Source organism: Callospermophilus lateralis, chromosome 15 (genome assembly GCF_048772815.1).
Source record: "Callospermophilus lateralis isolate mCalLat2 chromosome 15, mCalLat2.hap1, whole genome shotgun sequence".
In the NCBI taxonomy this organism is placed as follows: Eukaryota; Metazoa; Chordata; class Mammalia; order Rodentia; family Sciuridae; genus Callospermophilus; species Callospermophilus lateralis.
The window spans coordinates 62581951-62607789 of NC_135319.1; the positions used below are offsets into that span (position 1 = coordinate 62581951).

The 25839-nt window shown below is 36.0% G+C and overlaps 1 protein-coding gene across 4 annotated transcripts in view; it reads right to left on the minus strand.

Moving 5' to 3' along the window:
• Nucleotides 1-255: 255 nt before the first annotated feature.
• The window catches only part of LOC143381336 (cytochrome P450 2C18-like), a 40574-nt gene continuing 14990 nt past the window's right edge, over nucleotides 256-25839 (minus strand). The window contains exons 2-9 of one of the 4 annotated variants that reach the window (XM_076834888.1): nucleotides 24246-24408; nucleotides 23933-24082; nucleotides 19646-19806; nucleotides 17026-17202; nucleotides 5969-6104; nucleotides 3027-3214; nucleotides 2244-2385; nucleotides 256-437 (exon numbers count right to left, since the gene is read on the minus strand). In XM_076834888.1, coding sequence (XP_076691003.1) covers nucleotides 256-437; nucleotides 2244-2385; nucleotides 3027-3214; nucleotides 5969-6104; nucleotides 17026-17202; nucleotides 19646-19806; nucleotides 23933-24082; nucleotides 24246-24408 — 1299 coding nt within the window. Of the gene's footprint in view, nucleotides 438-2243; nucleotides 2386-3026; nucleotides 3215-5968; nucleotides 6111-17025; nucleotides 17203-19645; nucleotides 19807-23932; nucleotides 24083-24245; nucleotides 24409-25839 lie in introns of all 4 variants that reach the window. The other 3 variants (XM_076834886.1, XM_076834889.1, XM_076834890.1) reach the window with 3 other exon arrangements.

Sequence of the window (25839 nt, forward strand, 5' to 3'; positions counted from 1 at the left end):
AGTGATGCCATAGTAAAATCTCACAACAGTGTTAAAATACAGAATGGGTAATGCAAGAGTTACAGAATATGAATAGGAAGCATGAATTTGTGGAAATTCTCTCTAATGGGGGTTGGATGGTCACTGGATTTCAAAGAAATAGAATGGTGAGAAGCAGGTCAGAGAAGACAGGCCTGACAGAGAAGGAGATGGAGCATGCCCCAAAGAGAAGATTCCAGATGAGAGCACAGCAGCAGCCAAACAGACTGCTCTTCTTCAGATAGGAATGAAGCAGATTTGGTATGCAGGTGGCACAGAAACAAGTCCATTGAAAACTGGGGTGGTATCAAGATCCTTTGGGTCAATCAGAGATTTCAGATGAAAGTTCTGTAAAATGGTGGTCAGGAATAAGAACAATTCCATGCGGGCCAGAGCTTCTCCTGCACAAATTCGTTTTCCTGAAATAACCAAGAGAGAGGGTAAATATTCCTTGAACAGTACATTTATGACTAGCACACAAAAAAATGCAGAGTCGCTATTTGATGAATGATTGGAAGGATGGATGGTTGGATGGATGGTTGGATAGATGGATAGATGTTGGATGGATGGATGGATGGATGGATGGATGGATGACAAAGAGTAAATATGGAGCTGGTATTCTATCTCAATGGTAGAGCGCTTGCCTAGCATGTGTGAGGCACTGGGTTTGATCCCGAGGACGAAAATAAATAAATGGATACAATGAAAGTATTGTGTCCATCCATAATTTAAAAATGTTTTTGAAAAGAGTAAATAAAAAATATGGCTGATTAAACAGAAGGATGGACACAACTGTCATCTACCTAATAATTTAACAGCACTCATCATTCAATCAATATTTATTGAGTATCAGCTCTATGCCAAGAACTTCATTAATGATGTCCACATTAAAACTGTTCTTTTGACATTTTATGATTCCATCAATCTTTTCACAGAAACACATACTGATTACTTGTGTTCCCTGTTCCCAGTCTGATGTGCCATGATATTTCCTCCCATTCATCAGATCCATTCAGTCTCATCAGCCTAAACCATACAATGCAGTTTCAAGCTTTATCTCATGCTGTTCCTTTGAGGAGAATGCACTTAGTGCTTCTCTCAGATTCTAGATCAAATGTCGTTTCTCTGCTACACTCTTTGTGATTCTTCTAGGCTGTAGATTCTCATCCTCTTTGACTTTAATCAACAATGAAGCTCAGATTATTTGAATCCTTATTCTCTATTTTTCTAGACTGCTAAAACATAGTTCCATTAAGGCAGAGTTCAGTTCTTGTCATATTAGTATCCACAATGCAAGACCTAAAAGCAAGCCTGAAGAGCCAAAGAACAAATTTAGGCAATGATATGCCAGAGACTCAGTCAATACTTCAGTGTAAAGGGACCTTGTCCCAAGGAGGAACTAGATATAGGTAGATCAAGGCACTCTGTTTTCCTTAAAGGAATCTGCATCACTCCCAAGGTTTGCCAATCCTCATTGATCAGTCAGAAGGCTCTGGTATCCTTGATCAGGAACAAACACCCTGCTCCTATGGTTTACTGTGTCTCTTAAAATGCCCTGCCTCTCTTCAGTCCTTTTTCTTTGCCTTTTACCAGGCGGTGCTAATGTCCTTTCTTCTATCTGAATGTCACTCAATCCATTTGATGCCTTACCATGTGGTATGAGAGAACAGGCAGGAGGCATTTTCTCCCTCTGCCATCATGAACAGCCAATCCTTTCTTCCCTCTCTTACAGGACTAGACATATTGGATTATAACAATCTATGCATCTGCTTGGCTAACTTGGGTGTGACACCGTTTTGGTGGCCCATTCTGTGCTGTGAATACTTACCATACCCAGAGCTCAGCAGGGGAATGAGAGGCACCATGTGGAAGATACTCACCAAAGTGGTGGAGTTAGATAAATTTTGCAGAGATTTGAGGACAGTGGAGATTAATTAATCTTCTAAGAAGCATTCTGGGAGTGCAGTGTTGTATTCTGAGGCATGACTCAATCTACCCTCTCTGTAGCTTTCTTACTTTACCAGGACTAAGACAACTTCCCCAATGCCCCAGTAATCAGACCCAGTAACCATGTTGTGGCCTGATCTTGGACAGTTTATGGGCTCCTGACCTGTGGAAGAACATTCCTACCAGCCCCCAAATAATCATTGTCAAGTTTAAGTGATCCCGTGAAGCTGGGTTTTTTTTTTTCTCCTAAAATACCAATTGAAATAAATTTCTATTACCTGTTGAGAAAGGTATGAAGTAGTCACTCTTCTTGAATTTGCCACTCTTATCCAGGAAATGGCCAGGGTCAAACTTCTCTGGGTTGGGGAATTCTTTGCTGTCATGCAGCACAGATGTCAGTGATGTCATTATGGTTGTGCCCTGCAATGAACAGATAACAGATATGGATAAACCAAATTGTAAAGAAGTCATGGAGCTAGAGGAAATGTTGGAATTTACTGAGTCCAGATGCTATGATAAGAAACCCTTGTCCAAAGAAGACCACTAATGTTTCTTTTTTTTTTAAAGAAAGAGTGAGAGAGAGTGAGAAAGAGGAAGAGAGAGAGAGAATTTCTTTTTTAATATTTATTTTTTTAGTATTTGGCAGACACAACATCTTTGTCTGTATGTGGTGCTGAGGATTGAACCCAGGCCGCACGCATGCCAGGCAAGCGCGCTACCGCTTGAGCCACATCCCCAGCCCACCACTGATGTTTCCAGGTAGGCAACCAAGCAATAAAATGCATGAGTTTAAGGCCAGTGCCTTATTTAGAAGAGACAAAGGGGAATACTCTTTCACACAAGTGACACTTCTTTTACCCTCTTCCCTACGTATGTAACTGTGTTCCTGATTCTGCATTATGGAGCTTCATGACCTAGCCTGGTCCTGCACTGAGTCCATCAAGGTGTTACATGGATGAGTTTTGTACTCTCTCATCTTATTTTGGCTGAGGACTGAAACCATACTGAGAATATAGGAACTTCAAGAGAACAGAAGGGCAATGTGGGCAAAATAGTCTTACCTTGGGAATCAAGTAGTTTCTGAATTTAATGTCACAGGTCACTGCACGGGGCAGATTGATTGGAATGAGGTCAATGTATCTCTGGATCTCGTGCAGGACAGCCTCTGTATAAGGCATACTGCTCTTATCTTGCATGCAGGGGCTGCGGTGTCTGCCAATGACTCGGTCAATCTCTTCCTGGACTTTAGCTGATAAGGTACAAATAAGGACCAATGGAAAAGAGAATAACAGAATATTTCTTGAAATAATTCAAGGTTATATGAAGCATTGTGTGTGTAGCCAAAAGATACTAGAGACGTGACTTATATGCTACAAGTACTGCTGAACATATGAAAAGATCAGCATGATATTATTTATATCTATCTATATCTATTTATCAGTATCTACCAACAAAAATTGATAGACATACAAATACATACATAGATATACCATGAGTCATATACATTTATGACTGTCCTATAAGCTTGTTATTAAAATGTATCCACAAACTTATATGTCTAACATACTAGCATATATGATATCAAATATAAATAGAAATGATAAAATGTTTCAAATTTAGAAGTTGTCACATAATTAATTAAAGAATTATCATTGTAGAAAGAAAAGTAGGAATAAATAGGAATTTTATATTGAAATAATATGACTTTAGAAAATTAAATTCTAATAAATCTATGCATGTCTGTGTGTGTCTATGTGTTAGTGTACCAACGTGTGTGTGTGGTTTTTAGTGTGACCCTTTCCAATCTCTCATTCCTTAAATGTAAAATTTTTGAATCATACTAATAGTTTCTTCTGAAATGTTTACATTTATAAATAATGATCTATTTTGGTTTCTTGATTTATTTTAGAAAATTTCTAATGACTCTTTTAAGGAAGATTAAGATCCATCTTTACTCATATAAACTACACACTACAAATAAATATGCACACCCACATCCCTCACATACTTCCCCTATCCACTGCTTTTTATTTTGATCACAATTTTTGATTATATCAATATGCTTTGTTTACACCATTATAACCACATAACTATTGTTCACTGGTAAGTGTATGTTTCCTTTATTGCATATGTTTAACTTATATTTGAACAACTTATACCAATATCTAATTCTCTAGTATTTTATCTTATATTGTATCCAAATGCCTAGGTTGATGTCTTAAACTCCTTGCAATAATTTTCTAAATGCTTAAACTTTAGATTCTCTCTATCATTTTTCATTTGTTCTATTACAACTACTTTATCCACTTAACATGGACCATTATTTTCTTTCCTAGGCCTAGTGCCCAGGACCCTCCCTTAAACTCTCATCCTTATACATAAGGTCTTCTGATTCCTGGAACCTGTGACTGCCTCTGACTTGATTTCAAATATTTGGATGCATCATATGCTTTAGTGTCTTTCTGTAAAAATGAAAAAGGGGAATAAATTTTTTAGAAAGCATGGATCTAAAACCATGTTTCATTTTATTGATTTTTTTGTTTGTTGCTGTTGTTGTAGTTTGGAGTTTGTTTTTTGTTTGCTTTTGGTGTGGCTCTTATTGTTTTATTTTGTTTTGTTTTGTTTGTCCTGAGATTGACCCAGAAGCATTCTACCTCTGAGCCACACCCACAGCCCTTTTGTTTTATTTTGAGACAGGCTGGCCCAGGCTAGCCTTGAATTTGCCTGAACTTCCTGCTTTAATCTCAGAATAGCTGGCATTATAGGTTTATGCCACCAACCTGACTCTTACATTTTCTATCACCCACACAATAACAGTTGCTCTTTAGAATTCTGATGCCCTTCTGCTTCGTAATTCTTTATAAAAGACCCGGTTTATTTCTGAAAGTTTATGTGATTTTTAACTTTGCTTTGATGTTTTAAAATTGATCACAGCATCTCTCAGTTTGTCTAGAGAGTAAACTTCTCTTCCATTGAGATGAAAACACTTAACTGCTCAAAGAGGTTGTAGAGGGCACCTGAGCATAGAGGGACCCCTATTTTTGCCTCAGTTTCCCCCAACTTGTTTGACATGTGGTGCTTCTAAATGCTGACCATTTAGAATATTTTTAGGGACACACTTTGGCTTTCTCACACTAATACTTCTTCTGACATATAAGGTCAGATAAGCCATCTTCTCTGCTGAGTTCTGTCCCTTCCTTCAGCTCTCTGTGTTTCTGAAATTTGTTGAAGGTTTGTTGGCTGTTTCCTGTACTCATCTTCTCCCAGTTCAAAAGAAATAATTCTCATTTGGGATTACTTTATGATAGTTTTGAAGGGGTTCTGAAACAGGAAAAGGTGGTGTTTGCTTCTAATCAGAGTTGCATTACTGAAACTTTTTAAAGGGACATTTCTAAATAGAGTTGTTCATAAAAGATAAAATCAATGGAAACATACTTCTGGAATAACAATATTCCTTTAGGCAATTCTTCTATGTAGCAATACCTTCCTTTTGACTATAACCTTTTAGAAAACTTCTCAGACGCTAGTAATATCCCTGCCACCTCATTACATTTCTAAAGCTTTCATTTATACTCCAATTAAGAGTTTTTATTTTTCCTATCTAGCATTAGAGCATGAAATTTTCAGAATAAGGAGAGATTTCCACAGAAATCTTGCAAGAGCACACCAAATAATCAAGTATCTTCTCCTTAGGAAGTGCAGTCTTAGGCCAACTCATGCTAGCTGTTGCATGCTACAAGTCACTTCCCATTAGAATCCAGACATGACCAGAGCTCTACTGCTTTGCTCCTACCCATTCTGTCCTTCAATTCTGTCAGTCACTGTTCCCTACTGTGCAATGTTTCCTTATTTTTATTCCTTAATTTATTGTGGACAAATTATAACTGGCAACACAGAAATTTCAATAAAGTTTATCCTCAAGAGAAATAAGATGGAGGACACTAGCAGTGTCTTGCCAAGTTTCTGTTGTGAAATTCACCCTGCTCACCATCTGAAGTCATACCTGTGACCTCTGGGTGCTTCAACAGGAGCAGGAGACCATATCTCAGAGTAGTGCTTGTTGTCTCTGTCCCAGCTCCAAAAAGATCAGTCACAATGTTTATTAAGGCTTCTGTGGTAAACTCAGTCTGCTGATTGCCCTTTTCCTAGGAATAAATCAATGCATTTATTTCACAATTAATTTAGTATTTAATTATAATAATTTCAAAAGAAATCAGATGGTTATAAAGTTAAGCTAACATAGAAATAAAAGAATATAGTATCATAAATAGTTATTGTGTGGTATGGTAAACTACAAATTAATTGACCAAATCTTCATTTCCTACTTTCTTAGCCCTTGTCACCTAAATTTTGTGTTCACCATCCTTTTTGTACCTAGGAAGGACAAGGAATATATTACTTATCAATAAAATACAAGGGAAAGTCTGTTGGTTCCATTTCTCTTTCCTTCTGTCTACTCAAAATATAGACACACAGTGTAGGTAAGACAGAAATTGTTTCAAGATTGCAAAATTTAATCATGAAGATAAAAGCTAGTATATTAAGTACAATTTTTTTAGTTCGTTTTCTGTTGCTATAACACACAACCAGATTCGTAAAGAATAGTTGTCCCAGGATCTCTCAACACTGTTACATTGGGGAACAACTTTCAGCATAAATTTTTGAGGGGACACACCACATGCAACCCATACATATGGTGAAGGAAAATGGAAGGCACCTGAGTCTCTGTTATTTCTGGGTTATTGTACTAAATCTAGTCTAGCCCACCACAAGTTTTCCTTGTATGTAAGATGACTAAATCCATTATTTTAAGCTCTGGTCATTGGGTTTTTCTCTTAATTGAAAAAAATATGTTTTAACTGATAAAAAATGGGTAAAATAGGACCATATCATGGAAGATAAAATAACTTAAATCAAAAATATGCAATTTTCTTCTTCCAATAAAGAATTTAGTTGGACATAAGATTTTCTATGTATTTCTACACTCATTAGGAACTGGAAAATATGCAAAAGATAATATGACAGCACAGTCTAAAATAGAGTAAACAAAAAGTGAATGAATTGTAAAGACAGAACGTATTCCAGATGAGAGACAACAAATAACTTAGGAAAAAATTACAAGAATAAATTCACCATGAAATTCACCCTGCTTAAGACACAAATGGAAAAAGACACCGCAAACATGTGGACAGAGGGTTTAGGACTTAACTGTTCATTTAAAGGACAGAGTAGGGATAATGCAGCCTCTGAGGATAAGGGGCTGACTCATAAGAGCTTTCATTCATTGTTAATTAAGAAAATACTTGATAAAAACAACTAATGTTGTTTTAGGACTGAGAGCATTATTTGACACGGACTTGACATCAACAAAGGTTAATTTTAAACATTGACTAGAGAAGATTTGAAAATATAAAATAATGATAACACATGAATTACATATAAATTAGGTAATTTTATAACCAATCCATAGGCAAGAATTTATTTTGTGGGGCTTGTATAATCTCCAGGTGGACTATAGGCTCGCCAATAAAAAGTAATCAATATTTAGACACAGTTATCTCAATAGACATATTTCCTGGACAACGAAACATTGACTTTACCTAGTTTTTGTTAGGTTGGTGGTGGCAACTTGGTGGCGACTTAGGACAAAACAGCACGCAGGGGAAAGGAACATCAATCAGGCACCGGCAGAAACGCCTGTCAATCAACGAGATCTCTTGACTAACACCTGTCAATCAGCAGGACCCCCTGGCCAATCCTGGAGTTCAGCCAACTCCCCTGACCAACTCCAATGGGACAAGGGACCCTAAGAACACCGTTTTCTTTCCCAAGCCCTTTCCTTCCTGCTGTAAGCCCCATAAAAGTCCAGTCCAGTCAAGCTTCCGCGTGGTTTCTCCTCAGACCCTTCTCCTGTCCCCTCTGTGGATCTGATCGAGTTCCACCTGGGAGTGATATCTCAATAAAGCCTGTTCAGTGGCCCTTTTAAATCTGCCTCCTTTGGTCGCTACCTGCCTCACCTGATCTGACAGTTTTCTAAGATTGTCCAATCAGCATTTCAAAGAAGACCCAAATGGGAGCATATTCCATGATATAGAGGAAAACATTTAGTAAACTTAAGATGGAAGTGCTAAAAATAATGAAAGTGAAAGACCAGAGGAACCCACAATATTGTAGCAGCTCCCAAGCATGAATTAAAACATTAGTTCTACAGGGATAAACTGAGGTAAAAAACTGAAATTTTTTCACAGAAGTAGCAGAGAGGTGAATATCAAAAACATCAGGTTCTTCAGCAGAAAGGGAATTAATAAAAGCAACAGAAATGAGCAGCGTCCAGTGCGTGGTGACTCAGGGAGGGAGAGGAAGCTCTCCTTCCATGAGACAAATGAATCTTTCCTATCCAGTTTAAGAAAGATAGACATCATTGTCCAACAAGTCCCATTGTGAGCAGAAAATGAGCTCAGATCACATCATAATAGGCCCTGACTTCCTTAACCAGATCCCTAAAGTGCAAGAAATAAAATCAAGAATTAATAAATGGGATGGATTTAAACTAAAAAGCTTCTTCTCAGCAAAGGAAACAATCAAGAATGTGAAGAGAGTGCGCATAGATTGGGAGAACATCTTTACTTCATGCACCTTAGATAGAGCACTAATCTCAAGGATACACAAAGACCTCAAAAAACTTAACACCAAAATAATAATAATATTAATAACCCAATCAATAAATGGGATAAGGAACTGAATAGACATTTCTCAAAAGAAGATACACAATTGTTCAAAAAATATATGAAAAACATGTTCAACTTCTCTATTAATTAGAGAAATGCAAATCAAAACTATTCTAAGATTTCATCTCACTCCAGTCAGAACAGCAATTATCAAGCATACAAGCAATAATAAGTGTTGGCGAGGATGTGAAGAAAAAGGTACACTCATACATTGCTAGTGGCTTTGCAAATTGGTGTAACCACTATGGAAAGCAGTATAAAGATTCCTTAGAAAACTTAGAATGGAACCATCATTTGACCCAGCTATCCCACTCTTTGCTCTATACATAAAGGACTTAAAATCAGAATACTAGAGTGACACAGTCACATCATGGCTGCTCAATTCACAATAGCTAAACTGTGGAACTAACCTAGATGCCCTTCAACAGATGAATGAATAAAGAAACGTTGATATATTTACACAATGAAATATTACTCAGCATTAAAAGAGAATGAAAGTATGTCATTTGCAGATAAATGGATGGAGTTGGAGAATATTATGCTAAGCAAAGTAAACCAATCCCAAAAAATCAAAGGCTAAATGCTCTCTCTGATAAGTGGATGCTGATCCATAATGGAGGGGGAGCATGGGAAAAATGGAGGAACTGTGATTGGGCAAAGTGGGGGAGGGGAGGGAAGAGGAGGGGGCATGGGAGCAGGAAAGATGGTGAAATTAGATGAACATCGTTACCTTAGGTACATGTATGATGACTGCACATGTGATGTGACTCTACATCATGTACAACCAGAAAAATGAAAAATTGTGCTCCATTTGTGTACAATGTATCAAAATGCATTCTGCTGTCATGTATAACTAACTATAACAAGTATAAAAAGAAGAACATTAAGACCAATGATACAGTACAAAAGACACAGAGACATCTACATAGATGCAGTCATCTGGTACTTGACAAAACTGCCAATAACATATGTTGGAGAAAATATATATTATTTTTAACAAATGATGCTGATAAAACTGGATATCCATATATAGAAGACTGAAACTTGATTGCCATCACTCACCCTCCACAAAAGTAAACTCAAAGTGGATCAATGATGTAGGAATTAGATCAGAAAATCTAGAATGGCTAGAAGAAAACCTGAGTCAGGAATCTAACAAATTGACACAGGTTCCAACTTCCTGAATACCTAAAGCTCAAGAATCAAAACCAAGAATCAATAAGTGGGATGGCAGCAAATTAAAAAGTTTCTTCACAGCAAAGAAAACAGGAGCATGAAAACCCCACAGAATTGGAGAAAACCTTTTCCAGGTTCTCTTCTGAGAGGGGATTAATATCCAGAATATATAAAAACTCAGAAGATACATTCTTAACACCAAATAAATGAATAACCCAATTAGTAAATGGGCAAATAAACTAAACAGACATTTATCAAAAGAAGAAACGTAAATGGCCAACAAATATATTAAAACATGTCCAGTATCCCTTGTGATCAACCACATCAAAGTTAAACTGAAATATCATCACACTCCAGTTAGTATGTCACCCATCAAAAATACAAATAACAATAATTGCTTTGGAGAATATCCTGGGAAAAGTACACTCATACATTCTTGTTAGGTAAAAATTGGTATGACCACTTTGGAAAGCAATGTGGAGATCTGCAAAAACCAGGAATGCAACCATCTATGACCCAGCACTTCCACTCTTTGGTATTTACTCAAAAGAACTAAAATAAAGTGTACTGTAGTGATATATGCATACCCATGTTTATAACAATGCAATTTACAATTACCAAGTTATGGAAACATCCTAGATGTCCCTCAATGGACAAATGGAGAAAGCAAATATGATGAATATACACAGTGAAGTTTCAATCTATCATAAGAAGAATGAGATTTTGTCACTTGCTGGTCAGTGGATAAAACTGAAGAACATCACGCTAAAAGTAGCCAGAATCAGAAAGTCAATAGTTGAGTGTTTTTGCTTTTATGTAGAGAAAAGAGAGAGAAGAAATAGGAGGGAAAAACCATATAATGAAGGAAGGTGATCAGAGGGAGAAAAGAGGGGAGGGCACATGGGAATTACTGGAGCTCAAAATCTACCGAATTATGCCTATATATACATATATGCATATATTTGTATATGTATGTGCAGGACACAATGTAGTGTGTAATACATGGAAATAGCATTATACACAAACACACACACACACACACACACACACACAAAATCAGCAAGCTGAACTAGAATGGGAGAAATTCCAAGCATCCACCAGTGGAAAGAGTTGAAGTAGAGAAACCATAAACCATGAAGCTTAGAAAAGCTGTTGGAACTTCTTAAAAGGTTTCAAACTAGAAATCCCTGCAATTTACCTTTGTCTTTCTTATTGCACTATTTTATTTTCACTCAGTTGTTTAGTGCCCATCCTGTGAATCAGTCTGGACATAGAAGGGACACTAAAACAGAATGGGAAAAACAATCTTCCTCTTAGAAGATGTTGCAATTGAAACTCAGAATACAACAGTTACTAATATGGCATTATGTAAAAATGTGGATGTGTAACCGATGTGATTGTGCAATCTGTATTTGGGGTAAAAATGGGAGTTCATAACCCACTTGAATCTAATGTATGAAATATTATATGTCAAGAGCTTTGTAATGTTTTGAACAACCAATAAAAAAAGGGAAAAAAAAAAGAAACTCTGGGAAGATATGGTTTCTATTTCAAAAATCTGAGCAAGGAAAAATTTATTTCAATAAGGCCAATATTGCGTCGACCACTTGATACTGTTTCCTAGTGTCTGCTAAAATTTTGTGGGTTTTTTTCAGAATTATCTCTAATTTTATGTATTTTCTCAATTAATTGGGTCATCTCTTAATATTTTTTTTCTCCTTGATGTCCATTCCCTTCCCATGTCCTTCATTTTTTATATTCACTTCATTTTAATTGTGTCTCCATTCTCTCTACCATTCTCTTTTTTTCTTTTTCATTGTTATTCTACTTTCTTCATAATTTTTCTATTTTATCCCTTTTCCAATGAAATTTAATATACTACTATTAACACTTAATCTTCTCAGATATTATAAACCAATCCTCTGTGATCAATAGAGTCATAGTGGTCACTAATAATAACTTCTGTAAACATTATGTTAATATAAGTTTGCTTTTCGATTACTTTTGTATGATTGGTACTCTCTCTTTTCAAAGGGGTTCCCACATTTGAATTAAAGTTTTTAAATTCTAATAGGATGTGCTGAAACTAAGGTATATATCCCTAGTCAAGGTCTTATTATTAGAGAGAACTACTTACAAAGGACCCCACATATAAAACAGAAATCCATCTCAACAGGTACACAAAACAAGACCTCAGATAACATGAGCAAACAGTCCAACAAAACATCTACAAAATATTTAACTTACCAATAACTGAATCCATAGATTTAGATTCTTTAATGTCAAAGAATTAAAATTTTAATGGTTAAAATGTTAAATGAACTAAAAGAAGGTCTGAGGAATGAAAAGGGAGAAAAATATAAGAAGTGAAAGTAATTTTCAAGAAAGGTTCTGAAAAAAGAATATATAAAAATTCTGAAAATGAAAGGTTAAGTAAATCAAATGAATATTCAGTTAAAAGTCTCACCAATAAATTAAATCACATAGAAGACAGAATTCCAGGGCTTCAGGACAAGGTGTATGTACGTTAAAATTCAGTGAGCAATAAACAAAAGAAAAGAAGAAACCATGATCACAATATAAAGAAATCTGAGACAACTTTAAGAGATCAGACTTAAGAATCATTGGGATTAAAGAGGGAACTGAGATAAAAGCTAAGGACATAGATAACCTTTTCAGTGAAATATTTCAGAGATATTCCCACACATTTGGAGTGAGAAGGGCTCCCAATAGGAGACATTCAGAACTCCAAATAATCAGGATTAAAAAAAAAAAACTATCCAGGACACATCATACTTAAATACCTAACATATAGGAAAAAAAAAAAAAGAATTCTAGAGACCTCAAGACCACAAGAGATAACATTATGTCTCGTTTACTGGTAATCCAGCCAGAATTACATCTGATTTCTTAGCTGAGACTCTAAAAGATAGGAGGAATTGGAATGATGTATTCAGAGCCTTGAAAGAAAATAATTGCCTATCAAGATTACCATATCAAGTAAAAGTATTCTTCATAATTGATGGGAAATAAGACCTTTCCAGATGAGCAGAAACTAAAAGAATCCATGACTAATATGTCATCAACTACAAAGAATAAAGAAAAAAAATTCTATACACAGAGGTTAAAAACCAACTTCAGAACCAGCAAATAGATAAATCTCATTAAAAGACTAGATCACCAAATGAGAAACAGGAATAAATTAAACATTAGAAACAAATCAAAATTAAAGTAATTAATAAATACTTCTTTATAATAACTGTTATAGTTTAAATATGAGATGTCCCCCCAAAGATCACATGTGAAAAAGTGCAATAATTCTCAGAATTAAAATGACTATATTATGAGAGATATAGCCTAGACTATAAATTAATCCATTGATATGGTTCACATGGGTAATAACTGTATGCAAGTAGGCTATGACTGGATGCAGTAGATTACTAGGGGATGTGCCATTGGGTTTATATTTTGTTTTTGGTGAGTGAAACTCTCTCTCTCTGCTTCCCAATTGTCATCTTTTGAACTGTTTTACTCCAACTTGCTCTTCTGCCATGTTTTGCCTCACCTCAGATCCAGAGGTATGCAGTCATCCAACCATAGACTGAACCTCTGAAACCATGAGCCAAAATAAATGTTTTCTCCTCTATGTTCTTGTCAGGTCTGTGGTCACAACAAAGAAAAAGTTGACGAAAAGAGAAACTGGTATTGAAAGTGGGGACCATTGATGTGACTAACCATTCCATGTGGTTCAGAAGTCTTTGGAATTGGTTTGATGGGGGAAAATTTTTCAAGTTTAGATGTGCAAGATGAAAAAGCTTTAGAATGTTGTAAATGGAGCTTAATGGGTGATTCTGGTGGGAACTTGGAAGACCAGAATGCTGATAGGATTGTGGACAGTTAAGACAGGGCTCATCAGGTTTTGAAGGATGGAACTCTTGGAAATTAAACTGGAGGATGTTCATGTTATTTTTAAGCAAAGAAGTTTTCTACATTTTGTCCATGTCCTGAGATTTTCTGTGAGGCTGAATTTAACAGTGCTAAACTAATTAATCTGGCAGAAGAAATTTCAAGACAATACAGCATTCATGCTGTGTCAAGGATATTGCTAGTGACCTTTAGTGAAGGTCACTGTGACAATCAGAAGCAGAAAGCAGAAAGATATGAAAATTTGAATTTTTTACCAGAAAAAATCCAAGTAAACCTGGGGCTACAGAATTTGTGGTTGTTAGACAGATTACAGCCACTAAATAGATGCTAAATCCTTTAAAAAAGGACAATAAGAAAGTTGACTTGAGGGCTTCTCGGTAATTGGCAAGAGTACACTCCTCTCAGGCTTAAGGGCGTAAAAGTAAAAATTCCTTTGAGAAAGGACCATGGGAACACCCTACTTGCACAAGGGTCTTGGAAGATATTTCAATGTACAGGATAGTACAGACACAAAGATGGCCACAACCATGGTTCGTCGAGGCTTGGTTGATGCTCCAGATGGTGGCAAATCTTGGTGTCCATCATCTAATGCTGGTACTGCATTAATGTCAGATGCTACAATTAGGGGGTCATGGAGGCCTCCACCAAGATTTTAAAGGAAGGTCTTGTAGGCCAGGCAAAGTGCAGCAGAATCAGATTTGGGGCAGACAGCCCCTGAAAATGCAATGCATGAAAATGTGAGCAGAAAGCTGAAGCTATAGTGGAAAGCCCAGGGCTTAAGAAACGCTAATAACATGAAATATCTGCCAAGGAATACCACAGGAGTTAAGCAGAAACAAACCAAGAGAGAGGCCATGTGGACTGCAATCAGCAAAACCAGAGGGGTGAAGCTGCAAAGGCCCTTTAGAGATAACAGCATGATGCCACATGCCCTAGAAGTTAGACATGAAGCTATAGGACTTATTTGCCCAAATGGATTTTGTTTTCTTTTCATTCCATTCCTTCTTTCTGGGCCTCTATTTCTGCCTTGTGCAATGGAAATATTTATTCTGTTCCAATACATATTGGACATATATAACTTCCTTTTTATTTTTTAGGGGCTCACTCCACCTGTTGGCCCTTGAGTCTCAGAATAGATGTTGGACTTTGACTTTTAGACAATACTGAAGTTAAGTTGTAAAATTGTAGAATTCTTGGAATTAAAGTTTACGTATTTTGTACTGTCAAAGGGCATGAGATATGGGGGGACAGTGCTGGAATGTTATGATTTACAGCTGAGGGACTCCCCAAAAGGTCATGTATGTGACAATGCAAGAATTTTCAGAGATGAAATGATTCAATTATGAGAGGAATAACATAATCAGTTCATTAATCACTGATGTGGATTGACTGAGCACTAACTAAGCAGCAAGGTATGGCTGGAGGAAATAGGTTACTGGGGGCTTGCTTTTGGGATTTATTTATAGTTTGTCCTTGGTGAGAAGAGCACTCTCTGCTTCCTGCTTGACATGTCCTGATCTACTTTCTGCCAGTATATTCTGCCTTATCTTGGGCCCAGAGCTTTGGATTCAACCACCTATGGACTGACCCTCTAAAACCTTGGGCCAACATGGGCATTTCCTCTTCTATGTTGTTCTTATCAAGGTTTTGATCACAACAACAAAAATATCTGGCTAAAATACATGAGTGAAAATGGTCTCAACTCTCATATTAAAATTCATAGGCTGGCAGATTGGATTTAAAAATAAGACACCAACTATATACGGTTTGCAAGAGACTCATCTTACAGGCAAAGACATTCATAGGCTAAAAGGGAAAGGATGGAAAAATATATTTCATGAAAATAGAGAACCAAAACAAGCAGGAGTAGGTCCTCTCAGAACAAACAAAGCTGATTTCAAGCCAAAATTAATCAGAAGAGGCAAGAAAAAGGCAATTCATACTGGTAGAAAACAATTCAGCCAAAAAATAGTGATAGTGTTTATACCCCTAAACATCAGTGCACCTAATTACATCAAGCAGATACTATTCAACGTAGAGATTCAAATAGGCTACAATAAAATAATACTGGCTAGTTTAAACAGAACTCTTTCCCCCTGAGATAGGTCAGCCACACAAAAAATCACTAAAGATTTTTCAGATTTAAAAGTATTATAGATCAAGTGGACTTAGCATGCATTAATAGACTATTTCATCGAACAATAGCTAAATTCAACTTCTTCTCAGCTAACCATGCAGCTGTCTCCAAATTGACTATATTTTAGGACGCAAAGTAGTAAGTCTTAGAAAATATTCTTTTAAAATTATATAACCCCTTGCTTACATGTTATCAGGTCAACAGCAACAAAATAACCATAGAAATTACATAAGGACATAGAGATTCAATAATACACTTTTGAACAATGACTGGATCATAGAGGAATGAGGGGAGGAAATTAAAATTTCTAGAATCAAAAAAAACAATGGAGATTCAATGTTCCAGAATCTCTGAAATACTAGGAAGGCAGTTCTAAGACAAGAATTTATAAGCTAGGAATGGATACCTTGAAATTAAGAACAATCCCAGATAACAATCCTTAATAATCATCTCCAGGCCTTAGAAAATTAGAAACAATTTCAAATATTGTAGAAAGAAGGAAATAATTAAGATGCAAGCTGAAATTAATGAGAGAATAAAAAAGTACTAAAGATCAGTGAAACAAAGACTTTGTTCTTTGAAAAGTTTAAACTAGACTGGTAAACCTTAGCCAAACTAAGAAAAGAGACACAAATTATATATGCACATAGCACAAATTTGTCAATTTCTTTCCCGGTTCTTCCCTTTCCTTCTTTTCCTTTTTCCCCCCATTTCTCTTTCTCTACTGTTCTTGTCTTTTTTCAATTTTGATGAGATCCCTTTACTTTTTCATTTCTCTCTCACTACTACATATGAGATAAAACATCTGAGGTGTGAATTTTGTCTTTCCTTGAGTAGATTATTAGTTTCTATAGAAAAGGATCCAGGTATTCTGTCTATTTAGTAATTGGATTTTATTTCCTCTATGATAATTCTTACAGATCCATAAAGAGAAGATGTGCTTGAAAGCCTGTCAAAAATTTCTTGTACGACTACTTAACTATCACTAGGAACCATAGGATTAATCAGTGAATCACTAGGAACCATAGAACTAACCAGTGAATCACAAAATCTAGAGGCAATCAGATAACTGAGCTGTTGTTCACATCCTACCTCGTTCATTTTGATCAGGAAACAGTCGATGAAGTCCCGAGGATTGTTCATATCCAAGGATTCTTGGTGTTCTTGTATTTTCTCCAAAACATATTGTTTCACATCGGCAATATTCTTTAAAAGTTTTTTATGACTCCCTGGGAAATAATCAAGGAGAGCAGGAAAATTGTTGCAGATCTACAAAATAAAAAAAAATTTATTAACTAGAAACAGATAATAAAGACATGAATATTATGTGTAGTCTTTCTTAGAAATATAGATTTAAAAATTTTAAAAAGTTGGTGTTTCTCTTGATAGAGAAATTTTTACTGTACATATATAATAATTCCCAAGCTTATAGAAAGATTTGTGGGAGATAATTATGACCAGTGGTTATCAGAAATGATAATCATTTTCTATACTCATACGTCATCTTTAGAGATAAAAATAAGTTTATTTAAGTTCTCTTCTTTTTCAAACCAATTTTTCCCTACAATTTGGAAATACAGATTGGCATGAATTAGCGTAACTGATGCTCTGTAGATGAGAACAGAGATTAAGGGAGTTTGGGTCACCAGAGAAAGAGTACAATGCTTGGTAATAGTGAATTATGCTCAGTAGAGTAGAAGGAAGAGGAGGAGGAAAGAGGAGAAGGAAAAGGGGAGTGGTCGGGACTGAAATAGAACATATTATATTCCATGCTTGTATAATCATTTCAAAATGAATTTATTTTTATGTATAAATAAAAAGAACTAATAACATTTTTTAATTGAAAAAGAGCACAATGCTGTTTGCTGCTTTTTCTTATAAGAAGCAGCCTCATAAATAAAGTAGTTACTACAGGGGAGATTTTCAAAGTACATGAAATGCAGTTGGGCATTCTATGGAGAAGTAACTGTGCACAAAAATAGTTAGGAGATTTCTGAAGATCTGACTTTGTGAAGAATGCAGAACCTGCCAGCTAAGCATAGGGTAAAACTGTTTGTTCATTTCATTAGCCTAACCCTGATTTCATTTCAGTGTGCACAACCCTGAACAAACAAGCAGATTCAATCCATTGTCTTTTCATATCCCTTCTCTCCTCCCTTTTCTTCATTCTGCTTTGACTATTTTACTGATCTTTCTTCTATTCTTTTTTTAATGTGTGCCACCTTATTTTGGATTAGCTTCTGCATATCAGAGAAAACATTCAAACTTTGATTTTGTGGGACTAGCTTATTTGACTTAGCATGATATTCTTCAAATGTGCCCATTTACTGGAAAATGACATAATGTCATTCTTCTTTATGGCTGAGTTATACTCCACTGTGTATATATGTCACACTTTCTTTATCCATTCATCCTTTGAAGGGCACCTAGTATGTCTCCATAGCTTAATTATTGTAACTTGTGCTATTATAAATAGTGAAGTGCCTGCATCATTGTAGTATGCTGATTTTAAATCCTTTGGATGTATACTAAAGAGTAAAATAACTGGGACAAATTGTGGTTCCATTCATAGTTTTTGAGGAATGTCCATACTGCTGTCCAGAGTAATTGCACTAATTTGCAGTCCCACAAACAATGTGCACATTTTCCCCACATTCTGGCTAAAATGTATTGTTACTTGTATTCTTGATAATTGCTATTCTGACTGCAGTGAGATGGAATCTCAATGTAGTTTCAATTTACCTTTCTCTAAATGCTAGAGATGTTGAACATTTCTTCCATATATCTATTGGCCATTCATATTTTTTCCTTTGAGAAGTGTCTCCTTAGTTCCTTTACCATTTATTGATTGGGTTATATGGGTTTTGGGTGTTAAATTTTATGAGTTCTTTGCATATCCTGAATATAGATGCCTTACCTGAAGAACAATGGCAAAGATTTTTCTACCATTCTGTAGGCTCTCACTTTACATTCTTGACTGTTTCCTTTGCTGTGAAGAAGATTTTTAACTAGATATCATCCCATTTGTTATTATAATTTTTAATGTTCTTACTGGCATTTTAAGAGTCTTGAAGAAGTCAGTTCCTGAGCTAATGCTTTGGAGTGTGGGCCTACATTTTCTTCTAGCAGGTGCATTTTCTGGTCTAATTCCTAGGTCTTTGACCCACTTTGAGTTGAGTTTTGTGCAGGGTGAGAAATAGGGGTTCAATTTCATTCCATCACATACAGATTTCCAGTTTCCCGGCACCATTTAAAAAGACTATGTTTTCTCTAACATGTTTTTTGAAAACTTTGTCAAACACCAGAAAACTGTATTTCTGACAAGTAAAGTGATGAAATCTCTAAGTGGTGACTGGAGTGCAGCCCTTGATGATTCCCCCACAGGCCCCTGGATGCTCACTGAGGGTCATGACCTTTCTCAAAGGCAGTTACTAAAGTACTTTATAAATATGAGGCTTTGGGGGTTACTGGGAGAAGCACTGGCCAGAGAGCCAATGGGCATTTCCTATCATCTCTACATGAAGGCATTCATTTTCCAGTGCATAAAGTAAAGGCCTCAGTCCTAGTTTCCTGATACTCACTCCATGACATCCAACTCTGGACCAGACTGGTGTTTAGACTCACTTGACTGCTTGGATCACTAGAAGGTCTTACATATCATAGTAAAGATGGTGTGTTTTCTCAGGAAAGGGGGATGGGATTTTTGTCTCACCTGGATCCATGGGGAACTCAGAATCTTCACATTTTCATTAAATTTTCCCATAAAGTATAGAAAATGCTGATCTTTATAATCAAAACGATTATGGAAGATAACAGAGCAGATCACATTGCAGGGAGCAGAGCCCAGGAGAAAAGTAGGATCACAGAGTGAGGCTAAAGAAGTAGAAACATTAAAAATCCACATTAAATATTTAAAAATTCATACAAATGTACTTATTTTTGAGATAACAGGAAAAGGTAATTGTAGAAACTCTAAGCAATATCTATCTAGAAATTCCTTTCACATGAAAAAATATTCAGCATGCTAAAAATCAGTACCACTTTTACCTTAAACTCAAATTGAGTTTATCCTTGTAGCCAGTTTCATAGTGATTTTCCTAATGCTCCATTCAAATCTACTGCCTTTTTAAGCCATTCTAACCGAAAGTCACATTTATTTTGGAAAACATTTTAAAAGATCACTTTAAAAACACTTGTTAATTCAATTTCCATGCTGAATCATAGTTGTCATCAAACCTGTAGAAAATTAGGAATTAGGTAGAAAGGGAAAAAAGTTAAAGGACATTCATTTTATATCACTGAAATATTTGTGTGTAAAAACTGCAGAGGTAAAGAATAAATCAAGAGTAACTATGTACAGATTTGTATACCTGTGGAACAAATGAATATAAGCAGAAAACATTCATGTTTTATGAGGAAGAAAGGCAAACACATAAAGAATGACATTTGTTGACAAAAATAAAGGCAACGAAAATTTATTTTAAAGTAAATTCAAGGTAACACAAAGGTTTAGTTCATAAATGGAATCTATTTATTTATTAGACAGAAAGAGAGAAAGAGAGAAGAGAGAGACTGACTACGGGAAATTTTTTCACTTTAGGAAATAGAGCCATCATCTTCAAATACCTCATTATTTAATCTATTTGGAAATTCTGCCTTGTTGTGAAATTCTGGAACATTTCTCTGAATCATGTAGTCACAAGTATATTTTAGTAAATATGAATGCTTGTTGGGAGCTGCTTTGAATGAACAAGCCTTCAAGTCCTCATGCCCTGGGGGCTCTGACCAATTACTACATTTTGTAGTGACTTGGGCATTGTCCCAGCTGGGGAGCAAGGTGTGGCTCCAGGTGTAGGCATCACCCAAGGGGGTTCAGCTACACTCACCTGTTCCTTTGCAATCCTACCCCTTTCCTTCTGTGGGGATAGAATGTTCCATGGAAACTCTCCTTGTGTGTTTCCTGTATAAGAATAAAGAAGTCCAATGGCTCTCTCTCTTTCCAAGGACACTTAAGGTTGCAGAGCCATCTCTGGATTGCTGAAAAGATATTTCTGTGTGGTTGTGTGCTTTCTTTGTCATTTTCTTGGTTTATTGGAATAGTCAGATTTTGTGAACCCAGCACTAGATCACCAGCTAGGACAGATGGCAACAAATGCTGGTCATCCCTATAGTCAATACTGTCATTTTGTAGGTACAGAAATTAACATACAATAAGGTTTTAACTTTTGTAGGGATGTATAAAAATGAAATTACAATTAGGTGATCAATAAATATCATTGGTAAAAAATAAAGTATCCAAAGTCACAACTATATTTTTTAAATTACAGTTTACTTGATAAAACAAGTAGATTTTATATTTAATTAAACTTTACATGATAAAAAAAAATTACCAAAAAGGTAAAGGCATCTACAATAAAAAATTACAAAATGCTGATGAAAGAAATTGAAGAATATACAAATAAATGGAGGATTAATATTGTTAAAAGTATCATACTATCCAAATCAAATTTAGGCTCAATTTAATTCTTATGATAACACCAAAGACATTCTTCACAGAACTAGAAAAAATCCTAAAATTCATGTGGAAGCATAGATAGATAGATAGATAGATAGATAGATAGATAGATATTTCATATATAGACAGACTTGAAAATATATTTATATAGTCAACACAGCCTTGAGCAAAAGGACAAAGCTAGAGGCAAGACAATTCCTGACTTTAAGCCATACAACACAGCCACAGTAAACAAAACAGCATGGCATTGGCATAAAAACAGGAAAATAGAATAATCAAAGATAAAGGAGATCCTGGAGGAGGGGAAAATGCATCTATAGTCCACTGATTCTAAACAAAGTTACTAAAACTTATGGTGGAAAAAGGAGACCCTCTTCAATAAATGGAGCAGACAGAAGATTGTGACTTGAACCTCATCTCTCACCCTGTACAAAATCCAACTCAAAAATGACTCAGAGACCTTACTGTAGGTTCTGAAACACTAAATGAACTAGAAGAAAACATAGGGGGAATACCTCAAGATGAATACAAGTGATGATTTTTTTCTATATGACCCTAAAAGCAAAAATAGGCAAATAGATAACATCAAGTTGAAAAGCTCTTACACAACAGTCAATAGAGTGAAGAGACATTCTACAGAATGAGAGATAATATTTGCCAATTATTCATCTCACAGAGGATTAAAATCAACAATACATAAAGAACAAAAAATTAAAAACAGCAAACCACAAGTAATACAATTAAAAATGGGCAAATAATCTTAATAGGTACTTCTCAAAAGAAGAAATATAATGATCAATAAGTACTTTTTTAAAATTCTCAATATCATTAGGTATCAGGCAAATGCAAATCAAAACTACCAAGAGATATCATTTTGCTCAGGTTAAAATGGCTATCATAAAAACATGAAAACAAAAATAAGAAACACATATTACCACCACCACAACAACAATTAACAAATATTGGAAAGGTGTGACAAAAAAGTACACCTTTTAACTGTTGGTGGGAATGTGCATTTGGATAGTCATTATGTAAAAAAGTATGCAGTTCCCTGAAACATAAAGAGATCTTCCATATGATTTAAGTGTCCTGTTTCTTGGCACATAGATGAAAGAAATGAAATCAACATACAACATAGATTCCTGCATGTTCAAGATAACTACGACACTATTCACAATAGCTAAGATATCATATTTATGTGCTTATCATCAGATGAGTGGATAAAGAAAATCTGTTATAAATACATTATGTATTTGTATTTAGTCATAACAAAAAGGAAATCTTGTCATTTGCTGCAAAGAAGAGAGACCTGGGGGAACTTATGGTAAGAGATCAGAAACAGAAAGTCAAGTATTGCATGGCATCTCTCATGTGTGGAAGATGAATATGTTCAAAACGAATGGGAACCTGATGGTAAAAGAGTGATTACTGGAGATAGGGTGGTGAAGAGGGTAGAGAGATGCAGCAGATGAATTTTAAACAGCATATGCTTCACATATATGTATGAATATCATAGGGACATCATTAATATGAACTGATTACATGTCAATAAAAAATACAATAGAACAATTTTAAAATAAACAAATGAAAAAATGATGCAAAGAAAGTGTAGAGCATTGGGTAAAAGCAATGCTTTCAGATTATCCACTTCACCAGGCTCTGTGAATGTTGCAGTGTTCTAAGCTTTGAGAACAAAGGTATATTTTAGCTATGGAGTTAGAAGGTAATTAGGGAAGCCTGTGAATTTCTTTGTGTGTTTCATTCACTAGTAAAGTCTGATTCTTACTCTTTCCTCTTTTGTTAATTGGAAGAGAAATTGAAAAACAGAGCAATTGGGATCCAAGCTGAAAATCAGAGACACCGTAAAAACATTTCATGGGTTAGTAGAGAAGACAAGGAGAGGTAAGTGATTACCATACGCAAGATTAATGAGAATTTCCAGGAGATATGCAAATGAATGTAAACCCATTGATTATATAATTACTGCATATTGTAGGCACTGGCCTTGAAAGAAACCCTGAGAGAAGTCAGAAATCAAAAGTGACTGTACAACCACTGTCCAATTCAATGAAAGAACATATCACTTGCTTCAGCTCCACAGGGTCTATGGCTATGTCCAATGGACCACGGTGAAGGCTGTGGAGTGGGAAACTCACAAATGTGCCATGGAGAAACCCTGCTTTTTAACTCTTTAAGAAAAATGCATCTCTAAACTTTGTCTCTTCATGATGCAATGATTTGAAAACATCAATAAAGCTGGTCAGAGTAGGATTATACAACCTTTTACATCTACCATGCATGCCCACTCATGTCCGTGCACAGACAGCAAAGATAAACAAACTCTGACTCTCCGCTTAATACCATCACTCCTCTACATGAGTCTTGACAGGACCTATAATTAAAGGCCTGGCTGTTGCTGAAATGTATTCACTAGACCCAGAAAAGAGCAATCTGTTAAGAACAGTGATACCACAAAGCACTCACAGTTGGTTTTCCTCAACTCCTGCACAAGGCAGCGGGCTTCTTCTTGAATTCGGTCCTCAATGCTCCTCTTCCCCATCCCAAAATTCCTCAGAGTCATGACTGAGAAGCGTCTCATCACTTTCCATCTGTTTCCAGTACTTAAAATGATTCCTAAATGAAAGGGAGCAGAATCTAGAAGGGATATCCCTGGTGAGGTACAGGAAGTTGACGATTGGCAGCAACAGAGATGGCCAAGCTCAACCTGGCTTTCTCTTTTTCATGCTCCTCTTTCCCCTGACCACTGCTCACCCACCTCACATGCATGCCCACTTACCAAGCCCTTTCCTAGTTCTGTCACTCACTGGGAAACTGCCTCTTCCAGAAAATACTTCCCCGTGATCAACCAGGGCTTCCTTCACAGCTTCATATCCATGCAACACCACAGTGGGCCTCGTACCCAAATGCACAGTGAACACAGGGCCATAGACTTTTGACAACTGGAAATGGGAAAGAAAAATGCAAAAATTAGCTGAGGAAGATCAGCATTTGATCTACATGTTTGGAATGATTCAGACTGTTACAGATTATGAGTATTTTTTATATTTTATTGTGCCATAGAATCTTCAAATATTTCTCAATTTTTCTCATATAATGTGATGGCCATTAAGCTGTCACATATGGATGGGCTACAATGTGCTATACCTGGCTCAGGCAATGGATATCTGTATTATGATTAATTCTCATATCAATGAATTTAGGGGACTTACTTGTTCTGTTTTACATTCAAAGGAAACAAAGTCAGAAAGTTACAAACTCATTTGCAGTGAACCATGTATAATAAACAGAAGACCCAAATGTGAACCTTTATTTTGTCATCTTCTCAAATTTGAACAATTTTTTAGTACCCAGTGCTTATGCACCTTTGCGCCAACACCCAGAAATTTTTTTCCTTATTTTTTAAAGTGACCCCAGATGATCTTAACACTCATAGGTTGAGGCCACAGATATCACTAACACAGCAAGAGAGTGAGTACCAGGGAGGAGACAGCATCAGGCCATGTAGCATATCATGGAAGAACAATTTCTCTCACCCAGCAGTAATTCATAGGGTACAGACTGAAGTTTTATACAAAACCCACAAGGATTCTGTTACCATCCAGTAGACCCTAAATGGTTAATTCTTTCCTTCATTTTCTTATGCTGGTTCTCAGCCCAAAATCTTCATTTTATTAAATACTTTATTGAGGTCCAATTGAAAAATAATAAATAAATATATATATATACTTAGAGTATAAAATGTGCTATTTTGATTGATGTAGACATTGCAAATTGATTACCACAGCCAAGTTAATTAATATACATCACCTCAGTGTTAACATTGTCATGTGTGTCTGATGAATACACATTAATAAACTTCAGGTGTAAGACACTCGATTTACTCAAGTCACCATGCTGTGTCTTAGGTCTCCAGTGAATATTCACCAAGTAACTGAATGTTTGTACCCTGGGACCAACATCTCACCTTTTCTCTCACATCGAAGCTCTCAATAGCCATCATTCTAGTTTCTATTACTATGAGTTTGAGGCTTTTTGCTTTGCTTTGTAAGATTCCACAGATAAGTGAGGTCATGGAGTGAAGGTCTTTTTATCTGGCTATTTCCCTCATCCTAAAGTCCTCCAGGCTCTTTCCATGATATTATCAGTAGCAGGAGTTCTAATTTAGAACTCTGCACCATTTCCACTGCAAGAATTTACAACCTGTCAGCGCTCCTCAGAGGATCCCACCCTATACTGGAAGAATGGGACCTGAGCACTACTACAACAAATGGGCTCCTAGCCACATTATGTGGCAGCTAGCTTGTGAGGAATGCAAATGTGCTTGCTTCACAATGCCCAAACCTTGACCCTCGGGATACAAAGCAAAAAAT